Consider the following 24490-nt stretch of genomic DNA (forward strand, 5'->3'; position numbering starts at 1 on the left):
TTGGTACAGCTACCTCTTAATTTCATTAAGGAACAGATATTCAAGGATGTAAACAAAGTACTTCTTGGGCCAACCTCAGTGACACCTCTTGGCATCTGCTACCTAGTTTTGCATAAATTACAAAGGACAATTTGCAGCTCAGAGCTTCACTTCTTCACAAAATGCCACCACACATCAAAATTTGCTTAATTAAAATACACTTACAAAATGGAAAAGTCTAATGTGGCTGGATATGGCATCACGTCCTGTGGGTCTTCCCAAGAGACACATGGCCACAGCCATTCTGACATCCTGAAATGGCTGACACCTGGCTTTGAGGGCAAAATCTGTAAGCAAAGAGAAAGCAACCTATAGCAAAATCTGCCATTGAACCTGTGGGGGCTTCCCCTTCTCTGGGATTTCTGGTTTGCATTTGAACAAGTCAAGGCAGTGTGTCGTGTTGTCAAGAGTCTGTAATGCTATTACAGGAGCATTTTAATTAGTCAATTTTGTATTTTTCTGAATATAGAAAATTCATCATCCAAGTACCTAATTAATGAATAGCTATTGCAGTGAGGCAGCTGGTGTCAATGAAGAACACAAGACACTTGTATCTTTTTATAAACTCCTTTTCACATCTTTTTAGAAAGCAAAAGGTGAAGGGCAAACAGGAAGGGCCTCTAAGAAGAAATACCAAGTTGTGCATATAGATCAGATCTAAACCCGCCTCTTACCCACCTGCTTAAAATAAAACACTAGACATCTGTCACTGCACTGAGTTTCAGTTTAATCCAGTTAAAAACTAATCTATACAAAGTACAGAGCGGGGCTTTTTTTTTTTTTCTACATATATTGCACTGGAGGATACGAATTTGTACAACATTGATGAGATCTTATCCCTTCATCCTCCTATCGAAATCCCAGCCAAGTACAAAACCATATCTCTGCATCTTTGTCTTGGAACTGGTGTCTGTATGAAGTTACATTCAATTTTCTTGTAATCACCTCCTAAATGAAAAGCAGAGTACAGGTGAAAGCACTGGTGCTTGTGATATTCCAGTTCCTTATTTATCTGTGATCATAGCTTTCTACTTCCTCACTTAGCTATAAGCTTAATAATTTTTTTTTCAACTTTAAAAAGCTCCTGAGAAATCAGTACCATGGTAGAAACATGCTTTTAATGGCTAATACTTTTAGTCTCTTTTATGGAAGAGAACCCAATTAAAAGAAGACATCAGCATTGAAAACAACAAACACATTAAAAAGCAACAACTCTGCTAAACATTTCACATGGAAGCATGACTTCAGCACATTGCATAACCTCTAAGGCAGATGTTCCTTGTAGTCAGGTAACTCTCTTATTTAAACCACACTTCAGAACTGATCCAAGAAAATAGTTTGGTGACTTTATTACACTCAGACGGAGACCTCTTTTAGCCTGGGCCGGAAGAACGATACCCTACCTCTACAGAGGAGGAGGAGATGGACCGTATTGGGTGAACGTTGTCTGTTGATAGACCAGACCTGAGGGACCACCTTTTGAAGGAACATCCACTCAGTCCTTGCTGTCTTTCTGGCCATGTGACACAGGTACCCATGCATATGAGATCTGTGAATTGGGTGGACGAGCATGAAGCTGTGATTTGGCCTCTCGTCTCAAAAACATTTAGGCAACAAACTTAAAAGACATGTTCAGTAGGAATTCAGTAACTTAAGCATAATTGAAGACTGAGGCTCTGACTTCCAATAATTTAGGGCAAATAATTGTCAGTTTGACTAAACCTTGATTATTGTTAGAAATAAACCCGATCACCAATTCTAAGGTTTAAAAAACTCCGTTTCCACTTCCAGAAATGAACAGAAAGTCTGTAGTATATTACTAAACTGCAAGCCTACTAATTAAATTAACAGTGACAAGAACAACATTTAGGTATCGGATGAAGGTAAAATGTGCACCATTTTACACTGAAAGCACCTCAGTGGCTAGCTGAAATGCAAAACGAGGAACTTTTGCTAATGCTAATTCATGATGAAACAAGTGAAAACTCTGGCTTCCCACAAGTGGCTCAGAGTCACCACTGACACTCATACACCGTGGCACGCAGAAGCCGAGTTCAGCACCCAAGTTAAAACAGTTCTTTACAAAACTCTGGATGTTTAAAAGTAAATGGGGTAAGAGGGGATATAATGCCTATCTCCAACAGCAGTGAGAGTGAGGATCTTACAATTAACATGTAGGAGGTTGCACTGAAACCAAAGCTTGAGCATTACATTACAAAGCATGTCATTACATATAATGACATTTGTTAGGAGGCAGATGTAGCCTGAAGGAATGATTTGTTTGGTAGAAATACCTTCACACGAAAGGTTTCAGTCCTTGATTCTCTACAAGTATCTGCGGTTGTATCATTTGTCCTCTCTAAACTTTCATGTGGGATAGGAAGAACACAAAAAAATTTCCCCTCACCTTTTCCACGACGTTTGAATAATTCCCCCTTTGTTTCCCTCCTTGCTCAGTTACCCATTATCAGGCTGTGCACTGAGAAACTCCGTTAGTCTGGATGTAGTTATAACTATGTCTGGGCCTCTTAGCAAACAGATGAAGTTGTTGAACGGTATTTTAGTCTCCTGACAAATATGTAATCAAACTGATGTTAGACTTGCATGGAAATGACAAACAGTGGAGATGCTTGTTTTGGAAACTAAATTAAAACGTTAACCACTCGCATAGAGAACAAAAAGAAACAAACAAACAAAAGGTAAAAGAAGTCCAATTGTTTGAGTAGTATAAATGGAGGAAATGTGACATGACAACTAACAAGATGAAACAGATAAGGAAACCTAATCTCTTCCAGCAGTGAGTTCTATTATATTGCGTGGAGAACAAGAAAGCACTCAGTCCTGATGAAAGAAGCCTTAAATGTGAAAGGAATATGCCCAGCTTCTATCAATCAAAGGTCTGCAGAGTGAGAAACTTCCCAAATGTCAATACAAAATGTTAGTAATTGCCTCCTGTCTTTTTGTCTTTTTCGAGTTTGCCTAAAATATTCAAGTCTTATCCTGAAAGGAACATCCTTCCAAAACAGAGGCCTGCCTCTGTTTCTTTGCTCAAAACCCAAATGATCTCCTTTAATGACACTGTCAGCAGTTAGCCACAGAACAGGAAGGAAATGTAAAGGATGCTTGCCAAGGTGTGTGTGTATCAGTTCAAAGCCAGCACTGTACAATCAGAATAATCCCTGTTTGAAAAAACAACAAACAAACCCCCTACAAAAACCCAAGCAAACAAAAAAAACCCCATCCCAAACAGGGTTTATGCTTTAGGATACTTTCAGTCTGAAATGAATGACAAGCAAGGACAATCACAGAACTTTTCGACATTATAGTAAAACCCACAGGAAAATTAACTTATTCTTGTAAAATCTTGGCTTACAATATAAGGGACCTATCCTGGTTCAATACCTAAATAATACAATCGAGTAGCACCCCTGTCTTAGGACACTTCATAAACTTCCACCAACTGCTGAAAGACTAGTAAGAGTTAATAGTGAGACTCTTAATAAGTCAAAGATTCATGTCTGAGAAGAGCTTTCTGAAGCATGTGGTGCATTTTGAAAAATCTGGTATTATCATAGGAGGTAGGATAATTTGCACAGAAAAAGACAGTGAGTCTTGTTCTGTTTTGCACAACATTTCCATGAACATAAAAAGCTTACTTAATAACATGCAAAATTTTGAGATTAGCTGGCACCTGATGAAAGAAATGGGCAAAAGTACTGTCCCAAGAGCCAGTTGAGTATTCAACTGCTACGCAGAATTAATCTCAACAAGGAGGACGGTTCAGATCAATACACCAGAAGTACAGTATTCCTTTTGAAGGCTTACAGTGAAATTCTTAGGCTTCTGTAAACATGAAAAATATTCACTGTTCCACATAATTCTTTGCTGTGTTTAGATTTTTAGAAAGTGCAAATTTTTCTGTAATTAAGGATTAGAAGTTTGATTTTTATTTGGTCTCAAAGAAGAAAGGGTTTGGTAGTGCTGGAAATGGTAGGCCTTATCTATGGGCTTCGTTTCCCCACATTTTGCTTATCAGCATTTCTGGAAAGAGTTTCTACATAAAACTAGACCTAAACTGGCATTCAGGCCAGTTCCCTGCTCCTCTCTGAGAAGATTCCAATTTGTGCCTAAACAGAATGACAGATGTCTCCTCCCTTTTGTTAAGAGAAGAGTTCAACAGCTCAGTCCCCTGGCCATAAAAACCTTTTAGTATTAATAGTTTCCTTAATTCCTCCTCCATTATAGCCTCAAAATTATCCCCTTGTTGTGTTTCTTAGCGATGCATTGGAGAGAAAATTAGTTTAATTTCTGATTCAAATCTGACTGATACTTCATCTCTAACATTCTCATGATTTTACAGTCTGGGGAAGAAAGTGGAGAGTTCATGTTTCACTCTGATTTCCTGCCCACCCCCCACCCCCCTCCCCTTTTAATAAAGATGCTATAAAGTTGAGGCACAAGTGGTTAAGGGTGAACTTGATCAGTTCTAGCAGCTGGTTCCTGGACATGTCCTGGTGGTAAAGGCTGATCACCTCCCGCAGGATGTTTTGGTGCATCTCCAACTTTGTGTTCCCCAGCTGTAAAATAAGAATAAAACCATTTGTAACTTCTCAATGAAATTGACCTCAAATGTAAAAAGTCTGGACAGGAAAGTTTCTAGTGTAGGGACAATCAAACAAAACCTTTTTTTTTTTTTTTTTTTTCTAAGTGCAATCAAGAATTTAGTATTACAATGACACTATCTTCTTCTGAGGGTGTTGAAGCAATTGGTCATTCATACTGTCTAAAACTAACTTGTCATGTCATATTGTACCCAACTGCTGGTAAATTGGCCACAGATAGACTTGTTGAAAGCATTTAAATGCTTTGATTTGTTCTGCAGTTGAAGACTGCTAATGCAGCCATTAAACATCAGACAGACCTGGTCATTTGTATATCCCTATTATTCTCTGGATGCTCAGAAATCCTAGATATCATAGATATCAATATTTTTAGACTGATAGGTATGGCACAATCATCCTCCTCTGCCCATTTGATACCTTGAGTTAGAATTCAGTTTTTTTACTATGGATTTGAAAGCACTGAGATTTCAGGAAAACTTTAGAAGAGTTCCATACTTCCCTCTTAAAGACAGTTTAGTAAAACTCTCTACAGAGATCATTAAAACCACATTATATTAACAGTTTCAACAGAAAATATAGTTTTAATGACTTTTACATTGGAGACCTTATTTTAAAATTTGTGTATCTACATAGAAAGATACGTACGGGGTTGGAATTTCAGTTCTCCAGCTGGTCCTGCAGGAGGATTTCCTTGCTGTAGTTTCTTTTGTTCCATCTGTTTTACAACCTGGTGAAAAATAAAATACCACAGTTGAAAAACTTAAATCTATCAACTTTCTCTGATGTGACATAAATGAATACACTGAAAACAAATTTTTCAGTCATAATGTAAAGTCTTTGATAATGGGTATACTGAGTTGAGATGCTTGTGTTGTTTGCTATAATCCTGAATACTAGATTATGTTTTGCTGTAGTACTATTAGAATTCAGCTGGGACTGACATAAGAAATCAAGGTAAAGAATGCTCCAGAGTTGGGGATTGTCACACATATAAGGATACAGAAAAGGAAAAAAAAAAAAATCTGTTCTCTTAAGTGTACCTGCTGAAGCTCTTGCTTCTGAGCCTGAAGCTGGTCATGCTGCCTCTGTAGCTCTTCCTTCTGCTTCTGAAGATCTTCTGCCTTCTTTCTAAGTTCATCTTCCTGCTGAGAAATATGACTTTCAAACTCTTTCAGCTCATCCTCAGTGAAAAGCTGCTGTTGATCTAGTGTCTGCAAGAAAACAGATACAAATGTGAATACTTAGGCAGGAATGCATATATATTTTTATTATCTTCCCACTGAAATTATTATTAGCTGAATTGTACAGTTCACTAAACAACCCTCAGAATTTTCATCAAAATCACTCACTTAAGAAACAGAAAAATAGCCATTTCTCAGCTACTTTCTCAGCAAAATTCTACCACAGATTTAGAGGTAGGAGAAAAAATTTCTCTTGCTTCCAGCTGAGCTCTTATCTTCCCTTCAAAGTGATTCATAAACAAAATGTCCATTTTCTGTTTGAAAAGCATGTGGGAAAAGCTCTTCTAGAATCCACAGGGTGGCGCAAGACCTTTTCTGTTTGTGTGTGGACCATAAAGATTACATCTGCATTACATTATCTGCTACATTTTGTACATTACATTCAGCTAAGATGCTTAATCACACACATAGCAAAACAGAAGTGAAAAAAAGCAAAGGTCAGAGACATGCCACTTGGTTGCCTGGTGAGATTGATGGTAATAGTCCAGTATGTTGCACTTGGAACACATTCTCATTACCTCCCAGCTATCTGGCTCCAAAAATTCTTTTTTCTCTGTAGCTCGCAGGAACTCTTCCAAAGTCACTAGCCTGTCCTTGTTGATGTCAACCTATTTGAAGGAAAAAATTAAACTCAACCTAAATGATGGGTTTTGGTGGAGCTAATGTTTAATTTCATTATGCAAATATCTTCAAATATAACCATTTTATTTTTAAACTGTCCCATTTCAAGGGAGTGCCTGCAACATCTTCTGAAAACTTCTCTCACAAGCTTATACAGCTTAACAAAAATGGAAATAAAAAGTAAATCCTCACATTTTACTTCAAAATTCATTGACTTTATTGAAAACATTATTTGTGGTCACAGCCCCAACGCTAATAGTAGCATGCATGATTTTTTCTGAGAAAAATGTTATGTAGCTTTCCCGTAATAATTTTGTAACTGTGAGTCAGAGTAATCTCTACTGTTGGATGGGGAGGTTTTAAAACATCAAAAAAACCCCAACTCAATTGTGTCAGAATACTTTAAGGGGAAGGGAGGAAATGCTTCCCTTTATGACTAATAGAAGACCAGGCTTGCTTCATTCCTCAAGCTTAAGGAATATAGTTGAATACAGAAAAGATATGAGTGAAAAACACGGTGGTTTGAAACATCCTCTTCCCTTTCCTCTGTATCCTGAGCTGAAAACCTATCAGAACTAGTAAAGGCATTCACTTTCATATGTGATGCCTTGAGCTCTGAGCTCTCTTCTGAAGGAACAAAGGTGAGCTACATTAGATAGTGCTCTACTCCTCCTTCTCACACCTAAATCTTACCCTTTTGCCAACTGCAAAAGCACATTTAGGGTCTTCCCTGTTTCACAGGGAATTTCTATTGAATCTCAGTACCTGCAAAAGATGGAGGCTACAGCACAATTCCTTCTCTGGAATTTCTTAAATGAAAAATAGTCAGCAGGCATTTACATCCAAATATGGGGACAGGGTTTGAGAACGGTAACTTTATCAAGTGAATCCAAGCACAAACAGCATTCAGTGTGACAGGTTGTTCCTTTCTGCTGTATTTGGACAACCTTTCATGTTAGACTGCATTTCTTGAACATAGAAGGAAATCAGCAGGTCTACTCAGCATCAGTCCCCACCTCATTCATTACATGTTCTCTCATTCTCAGTCTTTCTTCTTCCATTTCAACCATGTCATCCTCTTCATTTTTGGGATCATAAACTTTTTCTAGCTGAAATTCAAAATTGGCAAATGTTAGTTTGGAGAAAGGGCTGCTTATTCAAATAACAGAGCGTATTTGGAACAGTAGCCCGAGATGTTGCTAAAAACATGAGTTCACCATTTTTCCAGTAGAGTTGGAGTACATGTGTGTAATTCTCTTTTAGCATAGTATTTAAGCAACAAGTGAGCCTTTTATTGCAAAGAATGAAGTTTTCAGTTAATTCATGTGGTCTGCTGTAATTCGATGCTGTGGACATTACAGTAAAATTGACCTCGGCATGCACAGTCTGATTCTACATTTGATTCAAAGCAGGCAGAGTTTCCACGTGGTTTCTGGAACGGGAGAGAGTAGCTTTTTTACCAGAGCATGCAGCTGACTCTGTAAGTGTTCGGGATATCACAAGACAAATTGAGTGTGTAATTTAATCGTCCACTTCTCTTCTTGCACAATGTCTTTTGGTGAGTTTATGCTTATTTGCTTCTACTTAGCTTTCTTAGTCATTTAGCTTCACTTGCTTAGCCATAGGTGATTTTAAGGCCCGAGACTATTTGCTTTTAAACTATAAAGCTGCAAAATGGTGGGACATATCTATCAAAAAGACTGCCACACATCTTTAGTGTATTAGAGGAAATTATGACAAAGTATTGCTAGAAATCTGCATGTGCAAATTTAATTTCTTCAAAAATGTACAGTAGTTTGAATTTATAAGCTTCTATATACACTGTATAGAACATTTCCTCCCTTACTCATGAAATCTAGAAAAAATTGTAAGACTAGGTATTGACAGCCATAGTACTGGATCTCTGAATGGCAAGTTTAGTTTCTGCTATACCAAAACAGAACCTACTGGAAAAATTAAGACCAAGGCTCTCTGTTTACTCATTGATTCTGCAATTCCCATCAATGTAGAATTTCAGTACATTGCTATCATTACCCCTCTGGGAAGCAAAGTGCTACTAATATTTGTGTTTTCACAGACAATGAACCAAGGCTTAAAGAAATTAAGAGCCTGTCTACTTTATCAGATGTACATGTGTTCCAAATTGGCTAGATATAAAATATGTGAAATTTCTGTAGTAATTGCCACACCATGCTGTCTTTGAGCCAATTCGCATGAGTGTGACTGTTTTTCTCTCAACAAGTCTTATGACTTGGTGATTAGTACTGAATGAGCACAGCTACCCAGCTTCAGAACCTCCACCAGGCTGCATCTAGCCAGAGCAGGAGTGCAGCTCTCTGCATTGCAATTTATACAGGGATAGCTGTCCTGCAGATTAATTATAAAATTGTAAACAAGCCTCTGTCAGAGAAATACACAGAGAAATGAGCACTAGATCTCTGGTGTCTGAGTCCTATGCTTCAACTACTTTATTATCCCCGCTGATGTGCTTTTACACTTCTACAGAAACACGAAGGATGCACAAAACTTGGCATAAATACTCTAATTTGTAGTCCAAAGCTCTTGAATATACTTGGAATAATACAGACATCCCTGCAACCATTTACTGAAACAAGTTTCTGAACTTCTTTTTTTACCTCTTTAGTAAATAGGGCTTCTAATTCTTGTTCGTCAAGGAAACCATCATTATTGACATCTATAAAAAGAAGAGTTGAAAATACGAGTATGTACAGAAAGTAATACATGTAATAGTTCTCCATGAGTTAAGTGAATATCAGCATACACATCTCATCTGGATCAAAAACTTCATGTAACAAGACGCTTGCTACATAGCTCATTTTTTCTTAGGTTTTTTATCAGGCATTGGCTGAACGGTATTGCCATTTTTTTGGTGGGTTGGTTAGACAAGTCTGGAGCAATCTCCCTACTTCTTAGATTAGCAAACTGAAATAGGTCACAACAGGATTGCACAGAGTGCAAACACCAAAAAATATTACTGAGAACAAGTTGTCCTAATTTAACAACTAAATTTCTAAATAGATTCAGGAGCAACAAAAATCGGTTAAAAAAAACTTCGTTAATGCTCCAAAAACCCTAAATAATTATGTGAAAATCTATATAAATATGTAGCACTTGAGTAGAGATCACTGTAAAATGACTTTTCATGGCAAATGCAGAGAGGAGAATACTTGATAACTAACAATCCATCTTTTATCCTACATTCTACTCTCAATATTGTTATACTACCTCTGAAACTGAAAGAGAATGTCTACTTCAAATGAGTGTTATTATGCAATATTTTTTGTTTAATCGCTTCAAAATTTTTTTTTACCTACTAAGCTCTAAGGTGAAAGGTTATTTCAGGTATTTCTATTTTGGTAAGATTTGCACAAAAAAGCTTAAAAATAAATTCAGAAAATTATCTTTCAAGATCTCTTTCTAAAAAGAAGAAATAAGGTTTAATTACTATAATACATATTTATGTATTTTATAAACCAAGAGAAAAGTTCAGACTCAAGCTGGAACACTTTCCTTCAGTTAAATTATTGTATTTGGGATTAGTCAAATACTATGTACTGTTCAACCTTTCACAGCCCAGCGTCAGGCAGCATCTGCTTAAGTATTATGAAGCATTTAACAATGTCAGAATATAAGGTTACACATTCATATAATCACATTTAAAGCAAAATACCCACTGAGATGAATCCTCACCTCTGCTACTATTTTATTGTTTCTAGCTGCGCATTTCTCAGAAATATAGAGGCAGGATTGGGGGGCATTTTGTTTTTTGTTTTATTAAGGGAATCTTGCAACTTCTGAAGAGGCACGGCACTTCTATGACCATTCCAAAGATAAGGGGTGCCTGGCACTTATCTGCAGAGATGATGAGAAAGCAGGTTTTCTCATACACACCTCTGAGGATTTATTCCTAGTATGTAGTGTAAGCAAAGTTAAGAGACACAGAAAGCCCTCTAAGTAGCCATACTTCCCTGAGAAATCACTACTGGTTATTGGCTGTATCATTTTATGAGTAGTTAAAACAAAATCCTGTTTTCAACTTTTAAGCCCCATTTAAAACTTTGCAGTAAACTACAAACAATAACATAAATATTTTCTCCTTTACACTCTTCAGATACATGCAAATTGCTTGAGGTATAAGACTTCATCCTAGCATAAGACAAACTTGCCCTCAGCAGAAGGTAACAGAAAGTCACTTCACTTGTTCATTAAATTAAACTAAACCTCTTACCGTGTAATTTGAAAAATGTTTTGGGGTCAAATTCATTAGGATCTAGTCCATCTGCTTCTTCCCACACCTCTTTCAGTTGATCTTTGCTTCCCTATAGATTGGTTACAAAGAAAAACTATTCAAAAGATGATTAAGTGTAATTTTTCTGTGTTAGCTTTGCATTATAGTTTCTCTGAAAGGCTTTATTTTCTGTCATGCTGCAAATGGAATCAATAGAATTTTCTTGAATTCCCTTCTGGTCAGGTCTAATGCTTTCATTAGACAGCAAGGCACAGGGAAAGAGGGAGTGTTAAGGAAAGGCATATTCTGTGGAAAGGAACACCTGTAACAATCAGTCATGGCCACCCAGACTCAACTAGAAATGAATAGCTGAAGGGACTTAAATTAGTTTGCCTTTTCTAGAGCAAATGGTACTGTGATGCAGTTCCTTGCAGGCCAGGCATACTATGAAGGCATCCCAACAGTTTTGAATATCATTCTGGCTTCTTCCTCCTGAATTTTAGCTTCTTTGTAAATAATAATTCTGCCAGCAACTAGCATACTTGTACAGAAAAAATGGGGGTATATATAGCGGGTTTTGTAATGCTCTCAGCATTGTTCCCACACTCTGCTCCCATGTTGATGAGAAGAGGTAAATGCTGAGAACAAACAAGATACACCCTTGTCTTTATTAGCTTTTTCTCTCTGGAAAGGAAAGCTTCCGCCCAATCATGTAAGAACAGACTATGGCCTTACAGGATGGTGAACTTTAGGGTGATCTCCATGTTTTTTCTTCATCTCCTCAAATTTGGATTCTTCTCGCTGCCTCTTTTCTTCATCCAGTGTTTTCAAATACTCTCTCCTCTCATGTTCTTTCATCATCTCATATTTCTTAAACTCCTCATGGCGGGTCTTATCATAGTTTTCCAGGTCACTTGTAGCCTAAAAATATAGATATATGTAGACGCATGATTATGCTACATGATCATGTTAACACATATGACATTAAAAAAAGTGTATTGTTCAGAGCTGTGGGCAAGGCTGGCCATATCGCCATTCTCCTTTTAAACATCAGGTAGACTAGCTGGGAGTTTCCTTTCACGTGACAGTGATGCAGAAACATCTGCATGCAGGGTTTAACTGCTAGACAATTTTTGCAACTGCACAGTACTGTAAGAAGGCATCAAGGTGTCCTTTTTCGTCAATTAAAAATAAATTAACTCATTAAGTAAGTCCCATACCAATTAAGCACAGCTTCAGATAGGACCATTAACTCCTTGATTATTCCAGAATACGAACGTTTGTAGCTTATCCTACAGTTTAATGAAAAAAATGCCTTCATTAATAACGGGAGTTAGTTTGCAGTAGCTTAATACAGATTAAATAAAAAACTCCAATTATATGGAGAGAAAGGGTATGAGGGGAGAATTTCTTCCAAGTACTTGGATAGAGTTTAGAGATGTATCATTTTCAGACAGCTCAAGGTATTACAGGATGTTTTGGTAGTGCTTTTCAAAGTAACATGTTTATATGTCTCTCCCATTATTTACATTTTAGTTTTCAGATTCACTGTACCTTTTCAAAAACAATTCCAAAGCAAAGACCCCCTCAAATGCCCATTACACTCTGTCAATATCTCAGCTGAGAAATGAGAAGACAAAAAAAATGTACTAAGAACTGCCCCATTGAGGATATGCTTCTCCTAGCGAACCAGAATTTTCCCAGAAATGATGCTCAGAAATGGCTTTATAATAGCCTTATAAAAAAAAATTTTACAGAAAATTGAGATAAATTTTTCCAAGGGTAAAAAAAAATCCACAAAAATTACAGAAAGCTTAAAATATACCTTATCTTTTACTTTGTTTTGAAAATATAAACACTGTCAAATTCTCCTATCAGACATGTAGCGCTCTCTACAGCATATCTGAGATTAAAGTCTTTTTTCCCCTTGGAAAGCGTATTTTTTCCAGTAGTTGAAAAAAGCCATGCCATGCCTAGCTTACAGCATCCCTTTAACGGACATACACTGAACCTCCCCCACACCTGTGACTGATACTGAATCTGCTAAATAGACATTGAATGCCATGCCCAGTATATGCAATTTCTAATACCAGTATCTTGAATTCTACTCTGCTGTGGCTTTGCAGCTTGACACATATATAATAGATCCCAAAATTCAAACGGCTAGTTTAGGGGTGATTATGTCATTCTGTGAGACACCTAAATCATTTAGAAATAGCAATCAGAAAACACACTTGGGAAAAATGTACCCCCACCAAAACTGTATTTAATTTAAAGGCTCCCAGAAAGGTGTATTTTATTTCTGAAGTTGTTTGTACTGGCACATGAATGCAAGTCCCCAAAATTTATGGGCTCTTGAGCATAATGCACATTAACAGTTTTCAAGTGTGCAATGGGGACAACTGATTTTTCTCTGAAAATGAAAACTGCATGTAAATTATAAAAAAAAGGTATATATAAAAGGATTTGCCTCTACGAGAGAAAAAAAGCATAATAATTAATACCCCCCCCCCAGAATAGCAGTCTATATCTAGCACTCACTGCTTTGATCAACATATCTAAGTCTTTAGGTTCGAACGTGTCAGGATTCTGATGGTTCAGGTGCTCAAACTGTTTAAGGAGAGCCTGATGGTCTATGCCAGTGTCTGAAAGAACAAGGTACAAATATAAAACATTAAAATAAATTTGAAATCAACCGAGATTAGGAAGTTAAAAACTTTCATATGGGAGCTTGTGCCTTATAAGTACCTGAGGCTTCCTGAGGCCTGGATAATTTTTTTCACTTTTAGAGGAAACTATAGCAACACGTCTAAAGTTGCTTCTCCTGAAGGAGATCAGCGAAGTTGATAGCCATTTGCATTATATTCCTTCTGATGTGTCAGTGTTGCATTGCACACAATAAATTAACATGCACAAATTAAGGCTTGTGTTTCAGCAAGGAAAAGTACAATCAATTTGAGCTTCACAAACTAAGAAAAACATTTTATTCGTTTATATTAAACGAGATACTGCACATAACTTCAACTATCAAAGCTAACAACTTGCATCTTTTTCCTGAACTGCGAGAAGACTGACTCTTCTATTGCCTCGTACGTTTTGCAAATGACTTGTATCATCTGGCCAAAGATGTATGTACAACATAGTGTAAAATTATATCAAATCAGATAAGCAGATAATCAAATTTCATCTGTGCAAAACAAGACGTTCAGGACAGTGGAGAGTCAGGTCCTGTGTCTAAAAGCTGCAAACATTTCTCTCTTCCTTATGACAGGAATGATACCCAACAATATCAATATGCAATGCACTAACAACAAAACACATTTCTACAACAGGCTTTTCTAGCTGTTACCATGGTTTCTGACTGCTAATGCTAGATAATAATGCTATCTTAAGCAGCACACACTTGATTTTTTACGTATAACAATTTTGACAAGCTTTTACTAGATGGCTTAGCAAAGAATATTTTATTTGTTTAAAAAAAAATTGAAAACACAATTTTGAACATGCTATTCTTCAGCAAACTGTCTTACACTCAATGCTGTGTTTGTATTATCACAAACCAGCAAACACTGGCTGGGGCAGATTTCAACCATCATTCCTCCCTGGTGAGATCATAATTTCTGTTGAAATATATGCGCCTTAGCCTGGTTTTGAAACATTTTTAGAAGTGTAATAATATGCTTAAAAAACCAAACCAACCAACCAACCAAAAAACCCAAAACAAACAACAACAAAAAAAGCCCCCAAACCTGTTTTCCTCCATTTCTTAGGAATTTATAGGAAAGATTTATAGGAAAAGACTCATTCTATTTGACAGTATTTACTTGCCACATTACTGTATTAACTGAGGCCCAGCCCCTAACATTCTTCTGTCCTGTACTGATCAGTCTAGTAGGATCTTGGTGAAAATGTTTAAAAACACATCTTGATCAGCACTGAATATATGCAGATTATAATCTCAAATCTGGTGGGTTTTTTTAAACCTGTTCTAAGAAGGAAGAAAACAGAGTGTTTTGTGTGCTTTTTTTTTTCTTTTTTTAGATCAGATGGAAGAATAAGATATTAAGTGGTGTTACAGGGAAAAGATTAACAGAACAAATAAAAGGAAATCACATCTCTGCCTGCTGTTACTATAGAATGCTCTTTTGTACATGTTCCAAGATGTTGCCTAGGTGTACAGATGCAGCTGTATTTTACAGATGATCTGTCCATGCTTCTTGTCCTTGAAGTACTCACTGGTAGGGCTGATTATAAACTTTAAAAATGTTTTCCCACTCCTGATGTTTTCACATCTTAGTAGTCATCTGAATATTTTGAACTGAAATCATCTGTTCTTGTTCTTTCCCAAATGTAGGATCTCACACTTACACTGTACGAGATCTGACCTGGTGGGGGAAATTATTTTTCTGAAGCACGCTCTGTCAGTTACTCTTGATTTATGGAAGTAGAGAGGGCTAGAAGTAATCAGTCCATTAAACTATTAAAAAAATTTAAAATACACAGAGTTACTATGTATACAATCAGGTATTGTTAGCTGCTGTCAACTAGCTCACTGTGAGCGTCACCATGATGTCATTGGACTGCTTGCCTGCAATAGAAGCACGAGACTGGGCTCTTGGCAGCTAGAGCCACCTGAGGAAGATGAACATGGGGTCTGGCAGGTATGTGAGGCAATGCACTGACTCCTGTGGAGGGGCTACCACTGGTCTGCACTGTCTAGCTGCCAGTGGACTGTACTCGCTGAACTAGAACTTTCATTAAAAGAAAGCAAAGGACAAAAAGGTGAGCTGATGCCCTCAGCCAACTCTGTATTATTATTCATTAATTATGCTATGGTAGCAGCTAAAGACTTAATTGGAAAGGTACTACAATGGAAATATATTTTTTGCCAAATTAAACTGATGCTTTCCTGACCCTAGTAACATCCCCATAAACACATATTTGCACATGCATGCTTCTTCCGTCTACTTGTCACCTCTAAATTCAGCTTAGCCTAGAAGACAGATCCTTGTCCTTGGAGTATTTTAAATTGCCACATTACCTATTCAATTCAGTGAATTCCCTCCCTATAACTTGCAAAAGTTTTTAATAATAAAATAATCTGCATAGGCAAATTAAGCCTTTTTTTATTAGAGCTTTTTTGTGAAAAACAGCATTTCAGAAACAAGATTGTGCAGTACATCTTTAGGATCTTTGTTTATGAGCAACTAATTGTCTTCAAAAAGAAACCACTAATAAGTTTACAGAATTAGTTCTAAATGCAAACTTTAAAAATTCTTCAGTAATAAGAAACAAAAAGGGATAGCACCATTTGGTACACAAACATACAGCAATCAGAATAATTAGAAACCTGTATACTTTATTAATCAAAAGAAATTGCCTGAGTTTGTATGATTTCATTAGCAATTAAGAAAATGCTACGGATAATTTTTTTCACTCCAAATGTTTTTTCTTTATTCAGGAGCTTACAACTGACCCAAAAATAAGAAAAAATAATCTTCTACATTGAAATGTTTAATATTTGTGTGTTGGTTTTGCGTGGCAAGGTTTTGGTAGCGGGGGGGCTACAGGGGTGGCTTCTGTGAGAAGCTGCTAGAAGCTTCCCCTGTGTCTGATAGAGCCAATGCCAGCCGGCTCCAAGACAGACCCGCCGCTGGCCAAGGCCAAGCCAATCAGCACCTCTGTGATAACATATTTAAGAAAGAGAAAAACAGTTAGAGAGGGCTTTTGCAGCCAGAGAGAGGAGTGAGAAGATGTAAGAACATCTGCAGACACCAAGGTCAGTGAAGAAGGAGGGGGAGGAGGTGCTCCAGGCGCCGGAGCAAGATCCCCCTGCAGCCCGTGGTGAAGACCATGGTGAAGCAGGCTGTTCCCCTGCAGCCCATGGAGGAAGGATGAGGGGGTGTAGAGATTCCACCTGCAGCCCGTGGAGGACCCCACGCCGGAGCAGGTGGAGACACCTGAAGGAGGCTGTGACCCCGTGGGAAGCCCGCGCTGGAGCAAGCTCCTGGCAGGACCTGTGGATCCGTGGAGAGAGGAGCCCACGCCAGAGCAGGTTTGCTGGCAGGACTTGTGACCCCGTGGGGGACCCATGCTGGAGCAGTTTGCTCCTGAAGGTCTGCACCCCGTGGAGGAGACTCACGTTGGAGAAGGCCGTGAAGGACTGTCTCCCGTGAGAGGGACTCCATGCTGGAGCAGGGGAATGATGAGAGGAGTCCTCCCCCTGAGGATGAAGAAGCGGCAGAAACACCGCGTGATGAACTGACTGTAACCCCCACTCCCCGTCCCCCTGTGCCGCTGGGGGGGGCGGAGGTTGAAGCCGGGAGTGAAGCTGAGCCCGGGAAGATGGGAGGGGTGGGGGGAGGTGTTTTTAAGATTTGGTTTTATTTCTCATTCCTCTACTCTGTTTTGCTTAGTAATAAATAAGATGAATTCCCTCTCTAAGTTCGGTCTGTTTTGCTCGTGATGATAATTAGAGAATGATCTCTCCCTGTCCTTATCTCGACCCGTAAGTTTTTTTTTCATTGTACCTTTTCTCCCCTGTCTAATGAAAGAGGGGAGTGATAGAGCGGCTTTGGTGGGCACCTGGCCCTCAGCCAGGGTCAACCCACCACAATTTGTTATAAATCCATACAATAACTCTAATTGGTGAAAAGGAGACTTAAAAAAAAAAAGGAAAACTTTTGTGTTAACTGACTAAAAAAAAATATTTAGTTTTCTACCCTGTAAATACATGAAATGTTATGTCATGTTGTATTCTTAAACATAGTCCTACTATGTTACCGGTTCTCAGTGAGTAATCTATAAATTAATGCACTACAAAAATTAAAAAAGAGGTTGAAAAAGGATTAGAAGTATCTGAAGAATCCACTGCCAGAATCAAGTTTAGTTATTTATAAAATACAGATGGCTTTTCTCTTCTCCCCAGTTTCCTATAAGATGGGTCTTACTGGCCCTAGGCCAGCTCGGAAAGGACACTCACTTTCAGCTTACAGTCATTATCGTTGACAACAAAGCATAACTGATGGACTTTGAGCACCTCTCCCACACAATCCCATCTGTTAACTCACTCAGGTAAATTTTGTATTCTTACCTTGAACAGAATCCATTTTAGCTTTAATTAACATTCTTAATCTTGCCACCTCTTGTCTTTTTAGTTCATCCAGCCGTGTTCTCACATGGTGGCTTACTAAATCAAGCTCTCTGCTTAGTTTTCCACTCTGTCAAAAAACAAAAGTTTTATGTATAAAAACTAGAAGAAAGTAGCCTTTAGGATTCCCATTAGACATGAGCTGCAAGACAGCAGACTAGTGGCAGTCTTTGGCAATACTGTAGCCCACACTGTAAGAATGTTAAATTTTTTTCAAAGAGCAGATTTGAATTTTTTTAAGCCTGTGGTTATAGAAACAGAGAGGAATCCTAAAAGCTTTCTGAAAAGAGAATTTCTAAGTATCTTGCTCCTCCAAAGAGCAAAAGCATGACCTTGAAGCAGCAATACCTAGTAATGTTTAAGAAGTGACAAATTTCTTGATCAAATCTTCTCAAATTAGCTCAAAAGAACTGTGAGATGCACACAAAGTGCTGTGTCCTTCATCTACTTGATGACAGTTGTATGACTTGAGAGAAGGTACAAGCACAGCAACAGCCACCAATGTGTACTGCAAGAATATATATGAGGATCTGGAAATGGGTATTAACCTTCAAGGGTTATACTAGATGTAGCACAGAAGAAAAAGGAGCCAAAAGCTGCCAACGGCAACATGAGGGATTAAAGAAAATGCAAAAGGCAGGATCTCCTCTTTAAGTCTATTGCTTTAGACTGTTTCCTACCTGTCCCTTGCTGAATTTCTAGCTCATAAAGGGGAATGCAGAACAGCCACCACCTAGAGCCAGGAACTAAAGTAGAAAAGACAAGAATGCGGTGAGGTTTTGGAGAGAGTCTTATGTGGATTGGCACAAAAGAAGGGACAGCAGTGGAGAAAGCCAGAGGTCTATTTTATTCATATATACACTGACTTTACCTCTAGCATAAACCCAGACTTTAAAATCTGACTTTCTTGTAATTCTCTTCCATGTCATCATATTCATTTGCGACGCTGTCTTAATCTCTGAAGGCAGATATACCTCTATGTTCAAAACAGTGTTCCAAATTACTCAGCAGGCAACAGCAACTGAGAAATATGCTTGCAGCTGTTTTGATGTACGTGAAGGTTCACCTACCTGTATCAAGTCTAAAACTGGCTTTTTAATAGATAGGCAGAAACTATATATTCCAGTAAATGTTGTTGGATTTTTTTAATGCTATGGGATATTCTTTAATGAACAGAAGTTCTGCTGTCCCTTGACTAAAGACAAAGATCTAGTAAGAGTTATATAACTAAGTAAATAAAAATGAGAGGAAATTTAAGCTCACAAAAACTGAGAGGAGTATGAAACAAGTAAAGGAAGAAAAAATACACATATGTGGCTCATGATTATGGATTTAACTAACCTTAATTTAACTCTTTTTTTGTACCTACCTTTATTTCCTCTATATCAGCAGTCTGGAGTTTCTCCCTGAAATGCTTATCTGTTTCCAAGACATCTATTACTTGCCTGAGATATTCATCATAATAAAGTCCTGTATCCTTCAAAAAAAAGAATGTGAAATTGAGAAAAGAATATACTACCAAACATATCATTTTGTTTAAAAACAACAAATAAACTGAAACTGAAATTTCAGCAACACAGGCATTATACTTTCTTATATATCTTCATTTTTTCTAATTTGCACCATCACCCTATAACAACTTATTGTTATGATTCATTTGTTTCAGCAACTGACAAGGAAGAGAAAAGTGTTTAGCAATCCATGTCATTAAACAAGTGTTTTGTCATGTTAATGTAGTTTTGTTGGTTTTGTTTTGTTTTTTAAACAGTGTAATTCATTCACTACTGTTCTATTTTAAACACTGAACTGGAATCACTGAGTGGAATTTCCTAAGCCACCACTCAATTGCTGGAAAGAAGTCTCTGTGGAACAGTAAGCAGTTCTTCCTATTGTAAGCTGGGGAATTCCTTCCATGTGCCACCTCATCTTTAGCAGCTCATGGGGACAAAAAAAAAAGAACAAATTTAAACAGAACCTCACCATAGTAGATGGTAGACTGTATGACAATAGTGGCTAATAATAGTTTCCTTCCTGGAAGCAACTCCAGTAAAGAACATCTGAATTTCAGGAAGGGAGTTTGCTATAGCCAAATTACTAACAATTAGGAAAAAATACTTAATTAGATAAATTTCATTACACTTACTGGATTTTCTACCTTCTCTCCTTCTACATGGCCTTCTCCTTTGACTTTTGTCTTATCTATGTCTATAGGTACAGCTTCCAAGGCCATTAGGAGACATGTCATCAGCAAAATACACTGTGGGGGCAGGACAGGTACCAACTTCATCTGAAATGAGATTGAGTCACAAAAATTAACATAAATAATGTTATCATGCTGTACTGATTAGAAATTTTTGACATTCCTACACAGATACCTGTAATAACTCACTTCCCACATGTTCTACTGCTCTCAAGGAACACTAAAATTCAAAAAATTAAATACAGCTTTAATTTTCAAAGGCTATTATTACACAAGCAGATTTCCTCAGACTATCTTACAGTTGTGGCAAACCTAAGTTGTATTGTAAACGGTGAGAGATTTTTAACATGTTGAAATATTATCAATGGCTCTGCAGAACAGGTGGGAATACCCAATGTTCATACACTTGTTTAGGATGGCCAAGTCTTGCATAACTAATACTGATGTTCCTACTCTGATCATGTCTTTGCTGAAGTTATTGGCAAACTCCTAAAGATAATCACGGACACTGAATCAGATCTTAGTGTAGTAATGCCAGTAGTTTTTATGTTTCAGCAATGGAGTAGTTTGCCTAATTTGAAGTCAAGATCCCATCCAAAATTTATTTGCAGGAAAAATATTTTACAATGTATGTTATATCTGTATTTCAAGTTGACAGAGATTCCTGAAAAAAGTGTTCACAGTATCTGAAATTGTTGCTGAGGCTGCGGCTTTATTAAGCCAGTCTCCCCTAGACTTCAATTGGCCTCTTATATGGGGCTAACTCGCACACAGTTTAATGAGCTCCGAGCAGTTTGAGAATTTTTAACCTCTGTCTTCTCCCCTTCTATCAAATTTGGTTGAAAATAGCCCAATTCATTCAAAAACTGATAAAATGGAATGCTTAAACAGTGTGAGTACAGGAAATCCAGCTAAAAAAGTAATAATGGTAATCCAGCGTCTGACAGCGAAGTCACACTCTTGAGACAATTCAGCCAATTCAGCCTATGACAGTCCAAAGTCTTTGGATATTCTATAAAAAGCTTGAGCAAATTCCAATGTTACATTAGTAATATAAATCACCTCCTGGAAAGTGAAAGTTGCCAGTCAAATACTGTCTAAAATTATATTAGATATGTCAAAGAAAAAGACATAATATTCAAGATATGTGCAAACAAATCAAAAGTATTGCTACAAGGACAATTTCTGTACAAGTGCTTTAACTAGTCATGCAAGTAATTCTATCAAAAGTTCTTATGTTCACCAGCAGCAAATCTCCTTTTTTGGGGGCAGCGGGAGGGACAAACTGTAAATACAGTGTCAGTACCAGTTTTTCTGACTACGTGCTCTGGTACTCAACAGTGATGCATTACTTTTGCTTGGATTAAGCCGCCCCTTTACTAAGGCAATAAATGTAGATAACAGTAGTTACTTAAGCATTATTGCCACCCTTTATTCATATAACTATTACATAAAAGAAAGCACTCTTATTAAGAAAAGAAAATGGGAAATGCATACAAGATGTGCAGAGATTATTTTTTTTTTGTTGGGGATGAAGGACTAGCTGGAGATAAAAATATATCCACCTATCCATCTTTCTGTTTCTATGTCAAAGGCTCACGAATGACAAGAATTCTCTGAAACTGTTTTTGCTTAATCGCATCTTCAGCAAAAAGAGCCTAAATGGATTCTGGTCAGTTACAGCAAATACCTGTTCCTTTAATTTAAAAAATTAATAACATCTGATCATTACCAGATGGGCTAGCAGGAGCTATTGTTGCTGCCATGTTGAGCGTATTAGATTCAATGTCAGCACTACTGTCAGATTCACAACAGCAAGTCTGATTAGCTTTTGTTGGTCATTCCGTTAAAACATGCAAACAAACAAAAACCCAAACCCAGACTGATTTGCTGGCATTAATGGGTTAATTTCTACACTTCTACACAAGCTGCTGGCTTGCAGTGACTTTATAAAGCTGATGAATGGAGTTAGTTATTCACTATCACTTTCAAAAATGCCAAAAATCCAATACTTCAGATGTTTTTAATTACAGAATACTGTTGTATGCATGCTGTACCTAGGTTTGTCATTTCAACAGGGTTTAATCACAGGTTTAATAACGAACAAATACTAGGGTTTCAATTGTCCTAATCTTGATGTAGATGCCAAGACTGAGTATTTTTGAGTACTACTGGATGACTTCTATAAACCAAATCACCAAGTGAACGGACTTGCCCAGAAGTCTCCTCTCCTGTCTTCATACTGGATCTTCAGGCCAGGCTAGGTTACTAGGGCAGATTAACAGTGCTGCTGGGAAGTCCTGAACTAGAGCTATCAGTTGAGTCTGTATCCATTAGTGGCACAGCTCATTTTATGTATCAATGTCATGGATAACATTAATAAGTTTATATATGTTATGCAGGCCATCAGTTCTTTTAGCTGGCAGACAACCACCACCCTACTGTCACTTAATTTTTCTTCTGTCTTGCATGGACAAGATTACCTAATTTTGTCCTCTTTTTCCCAAAAGTAGATTGTCATGTCTGGTGTTAGAGTCATTCTCTGAACACTGTTGCCTGTTATTTTATCCTTACCAAGACATTTTGATACACCTGTCAATGTACGAACACAGCTGGATCACCATGTAGGCTTGAGTACAACAAATGGAAAGTGGAAATAGCTTAACCTGTGCAGCAGGTTAGATAGAAATAGAAAATAGTGTTTCTGTAACAGCCTACCTATAACATGAACAAGTACAGCAAGTAGTTGCATAGATAACATATGTCGTGTGAACCATCTCTGCTCTGAACCTGTCATCCATTTACCTTGTTCAAAGATCCCCTAAGTTCTTGTATGGGAAGAGATGTAAACAATTTATTCTTAATTACCATTTCCATATTATAGCTCTCCAACAGTGATCATACACCAGTCCTTGTTCTTCCAGCCTAAAGAGCACTAGCTTACCTACTGATCTCTTTTACAGAAGCTTTTCCAGACCTTTGATCATGCTTGTTAGTCTTCTCTGAATCTTTTCCAGTCCTTTAATATCTGATTTGAAATAGAAGAACCTTGGGTGGCCTAGGCTATGCTATATATTTTATCAGAACATTGTTTCTTAACAAAAAAAAGGTTCATAAATTTTACAGGTAGGACTGAGAATATTTTCAAGGTGATGGTTCACTTCCAAAGCAGATTGAGATACAGTTGTGAAGAAGCCATTGTGCTTTCATTCTTTCATGAAAGAAACAGGAAAGAAAGCTAGAGTGAGGCAAATGATTCGGTACCTTTCAACTAAGTGTATTTAAAAAGTGAATAGGAGAGGACTGAACCTTAAAACCTACTTTGAAAGATTCTGGACGAATAGCCTGGGCAATAACTTCTCTAAACACAGAGCATCGCAGTCATTTAGGATTTAGGTAAAACAAAAGGATTTAGGAGTCAAAGGATTTAGGTAAAACAAAAATCCACCGTGTTGAAATTCTTGCAGAGTATGAATGGAGCAGTCTAGTAAACTGGTAAGTATGCAGGAAGTCTAAGCAATGGATATGAAACAAAACTAATGGAAACCCAAAGACTTATAAAGTATATGAGTATAATAACTATACGCTCACTATTTTTAGAAATATTTTTTAAAAGGTTATGTATGTTTGAAGTACTTAAAGAAGCTGTAGCTTCTGATAATGCTAAAAATGTGGACCCCTGATAGTTGGATTAATATTTTTCCCACCCAAGTATTTTCATATATACAGAATTATGGTAATAAAAGTAATTTAGTATTATCATAACCTGCTCTAGTTACGTAAGATGTGTAAAATAGTGTTTTTGAAAATCATATATGGCTATTATTTGAGCATGCTCAATTCATGTAAGACCAACAGGTCATGTAGTGAGATGAACCACGGCAGAGAAGCCAGAAACACAAGTGCTAGCCATAGTTATGGCATTGATTCATTCTTTGCCTATGGCAAGTACTAAAGCCAACATTTCAACAATGACCTGGTCTTTGATCCATTTTAAAGACATAAACAATCTTTTTAAACGTGCTGACCTACAACTTCTAGTAACATGAATAATTGTGGAGACTGAGATTGTGAGTTTAGGCCGAAGGGGGGGCAACAGTTAAATTTTTAAGACCTTCTCATGCTACTCAGAAAAACTGATACATAAAACGTCCATGCTGAATTGAAACAACTGAGACATAAGCAACCATGCTGGTCTGCCAAACGTTGCATCTCCAGCAGATTTGGGATGGGCAACTGGAGCTACATCACCTTAAACTACCTCTGCAGTAGTCAGCAGAGCTTATCTATCAAAAGCCCTAATGAAACTAAGTGCCATTGGATCTGCTGACTTTCTATGGGATTTGTGCTCATGGGCAATTTGGGTTC

At 37.5% G+C, this 24490-nt stretch overlaps 1 protein-coding gene across 1 annotated transcript in view; it reads right to left on the reverse strand.

The window, feature by feature from the left end:
* Positions 1-743: 743 nt before the first annotated feature.
* Positions 744-24490, reverse strand: part of NUCB2 (nucleobindin 2) — a 32175-nt gene continuing 8428 nt past the window's right edge. The window contains exons 2-13 of the mRNA XM_075755040.1: positions 20066-20209; positions 19292-19399; positions 17866-17992; positions 13314-13417; positions 11508-11693; positions 10773-10863; positions 9160-9218; positions 7540-7632; positions 6421-6510; positions 5702-5872; positions 5307-5388; positions 744-4616 (exon numbers count right to left, since the gene is read on the reverse strand). Coding sequence (XP_075611155.1) covers positions 4504-4616; positions 5307-5388; positions 5702-5872; positions 6421-6510; positions 7540-7632; positions 9160-9218; positions 10773-10863; positions 11508-11693; positions 13314-13417; positions 17866-17992; positions 19292-19399; positions 20066-20209 — 1368 coding nt within the window. The 3' untranslated portion in view covers positions 744-4503. The remainder of the gene's footprint in view (positions 4617-5306; positions 5389-5701; positions 5873-6420; positions 6511-7539; positions 7633-9159; positions 9219-10772; positions 10864-11507; positions 11694-13313; positions 13418-17865; positions 17993-19291; positions 19400-20065; positions 20210-24490) is intronic.

The sequence above is a fragment of the Balearica regulorum genome, chromosome 5 (genome assembly GCF_011004875.1).
Source record: "Balearica regulorum gibbericeps isolate bBalReg1 chromosome 5, bBalReg1.pri, whole genome shotgun sequence".
Classification (NCBI taxonomy): domain Eukaryota; kingdom Metazoa; phylum Chordata; class Aves; order Gruiformes; family Gruidae; genus Balearica; species Balearica regulorum.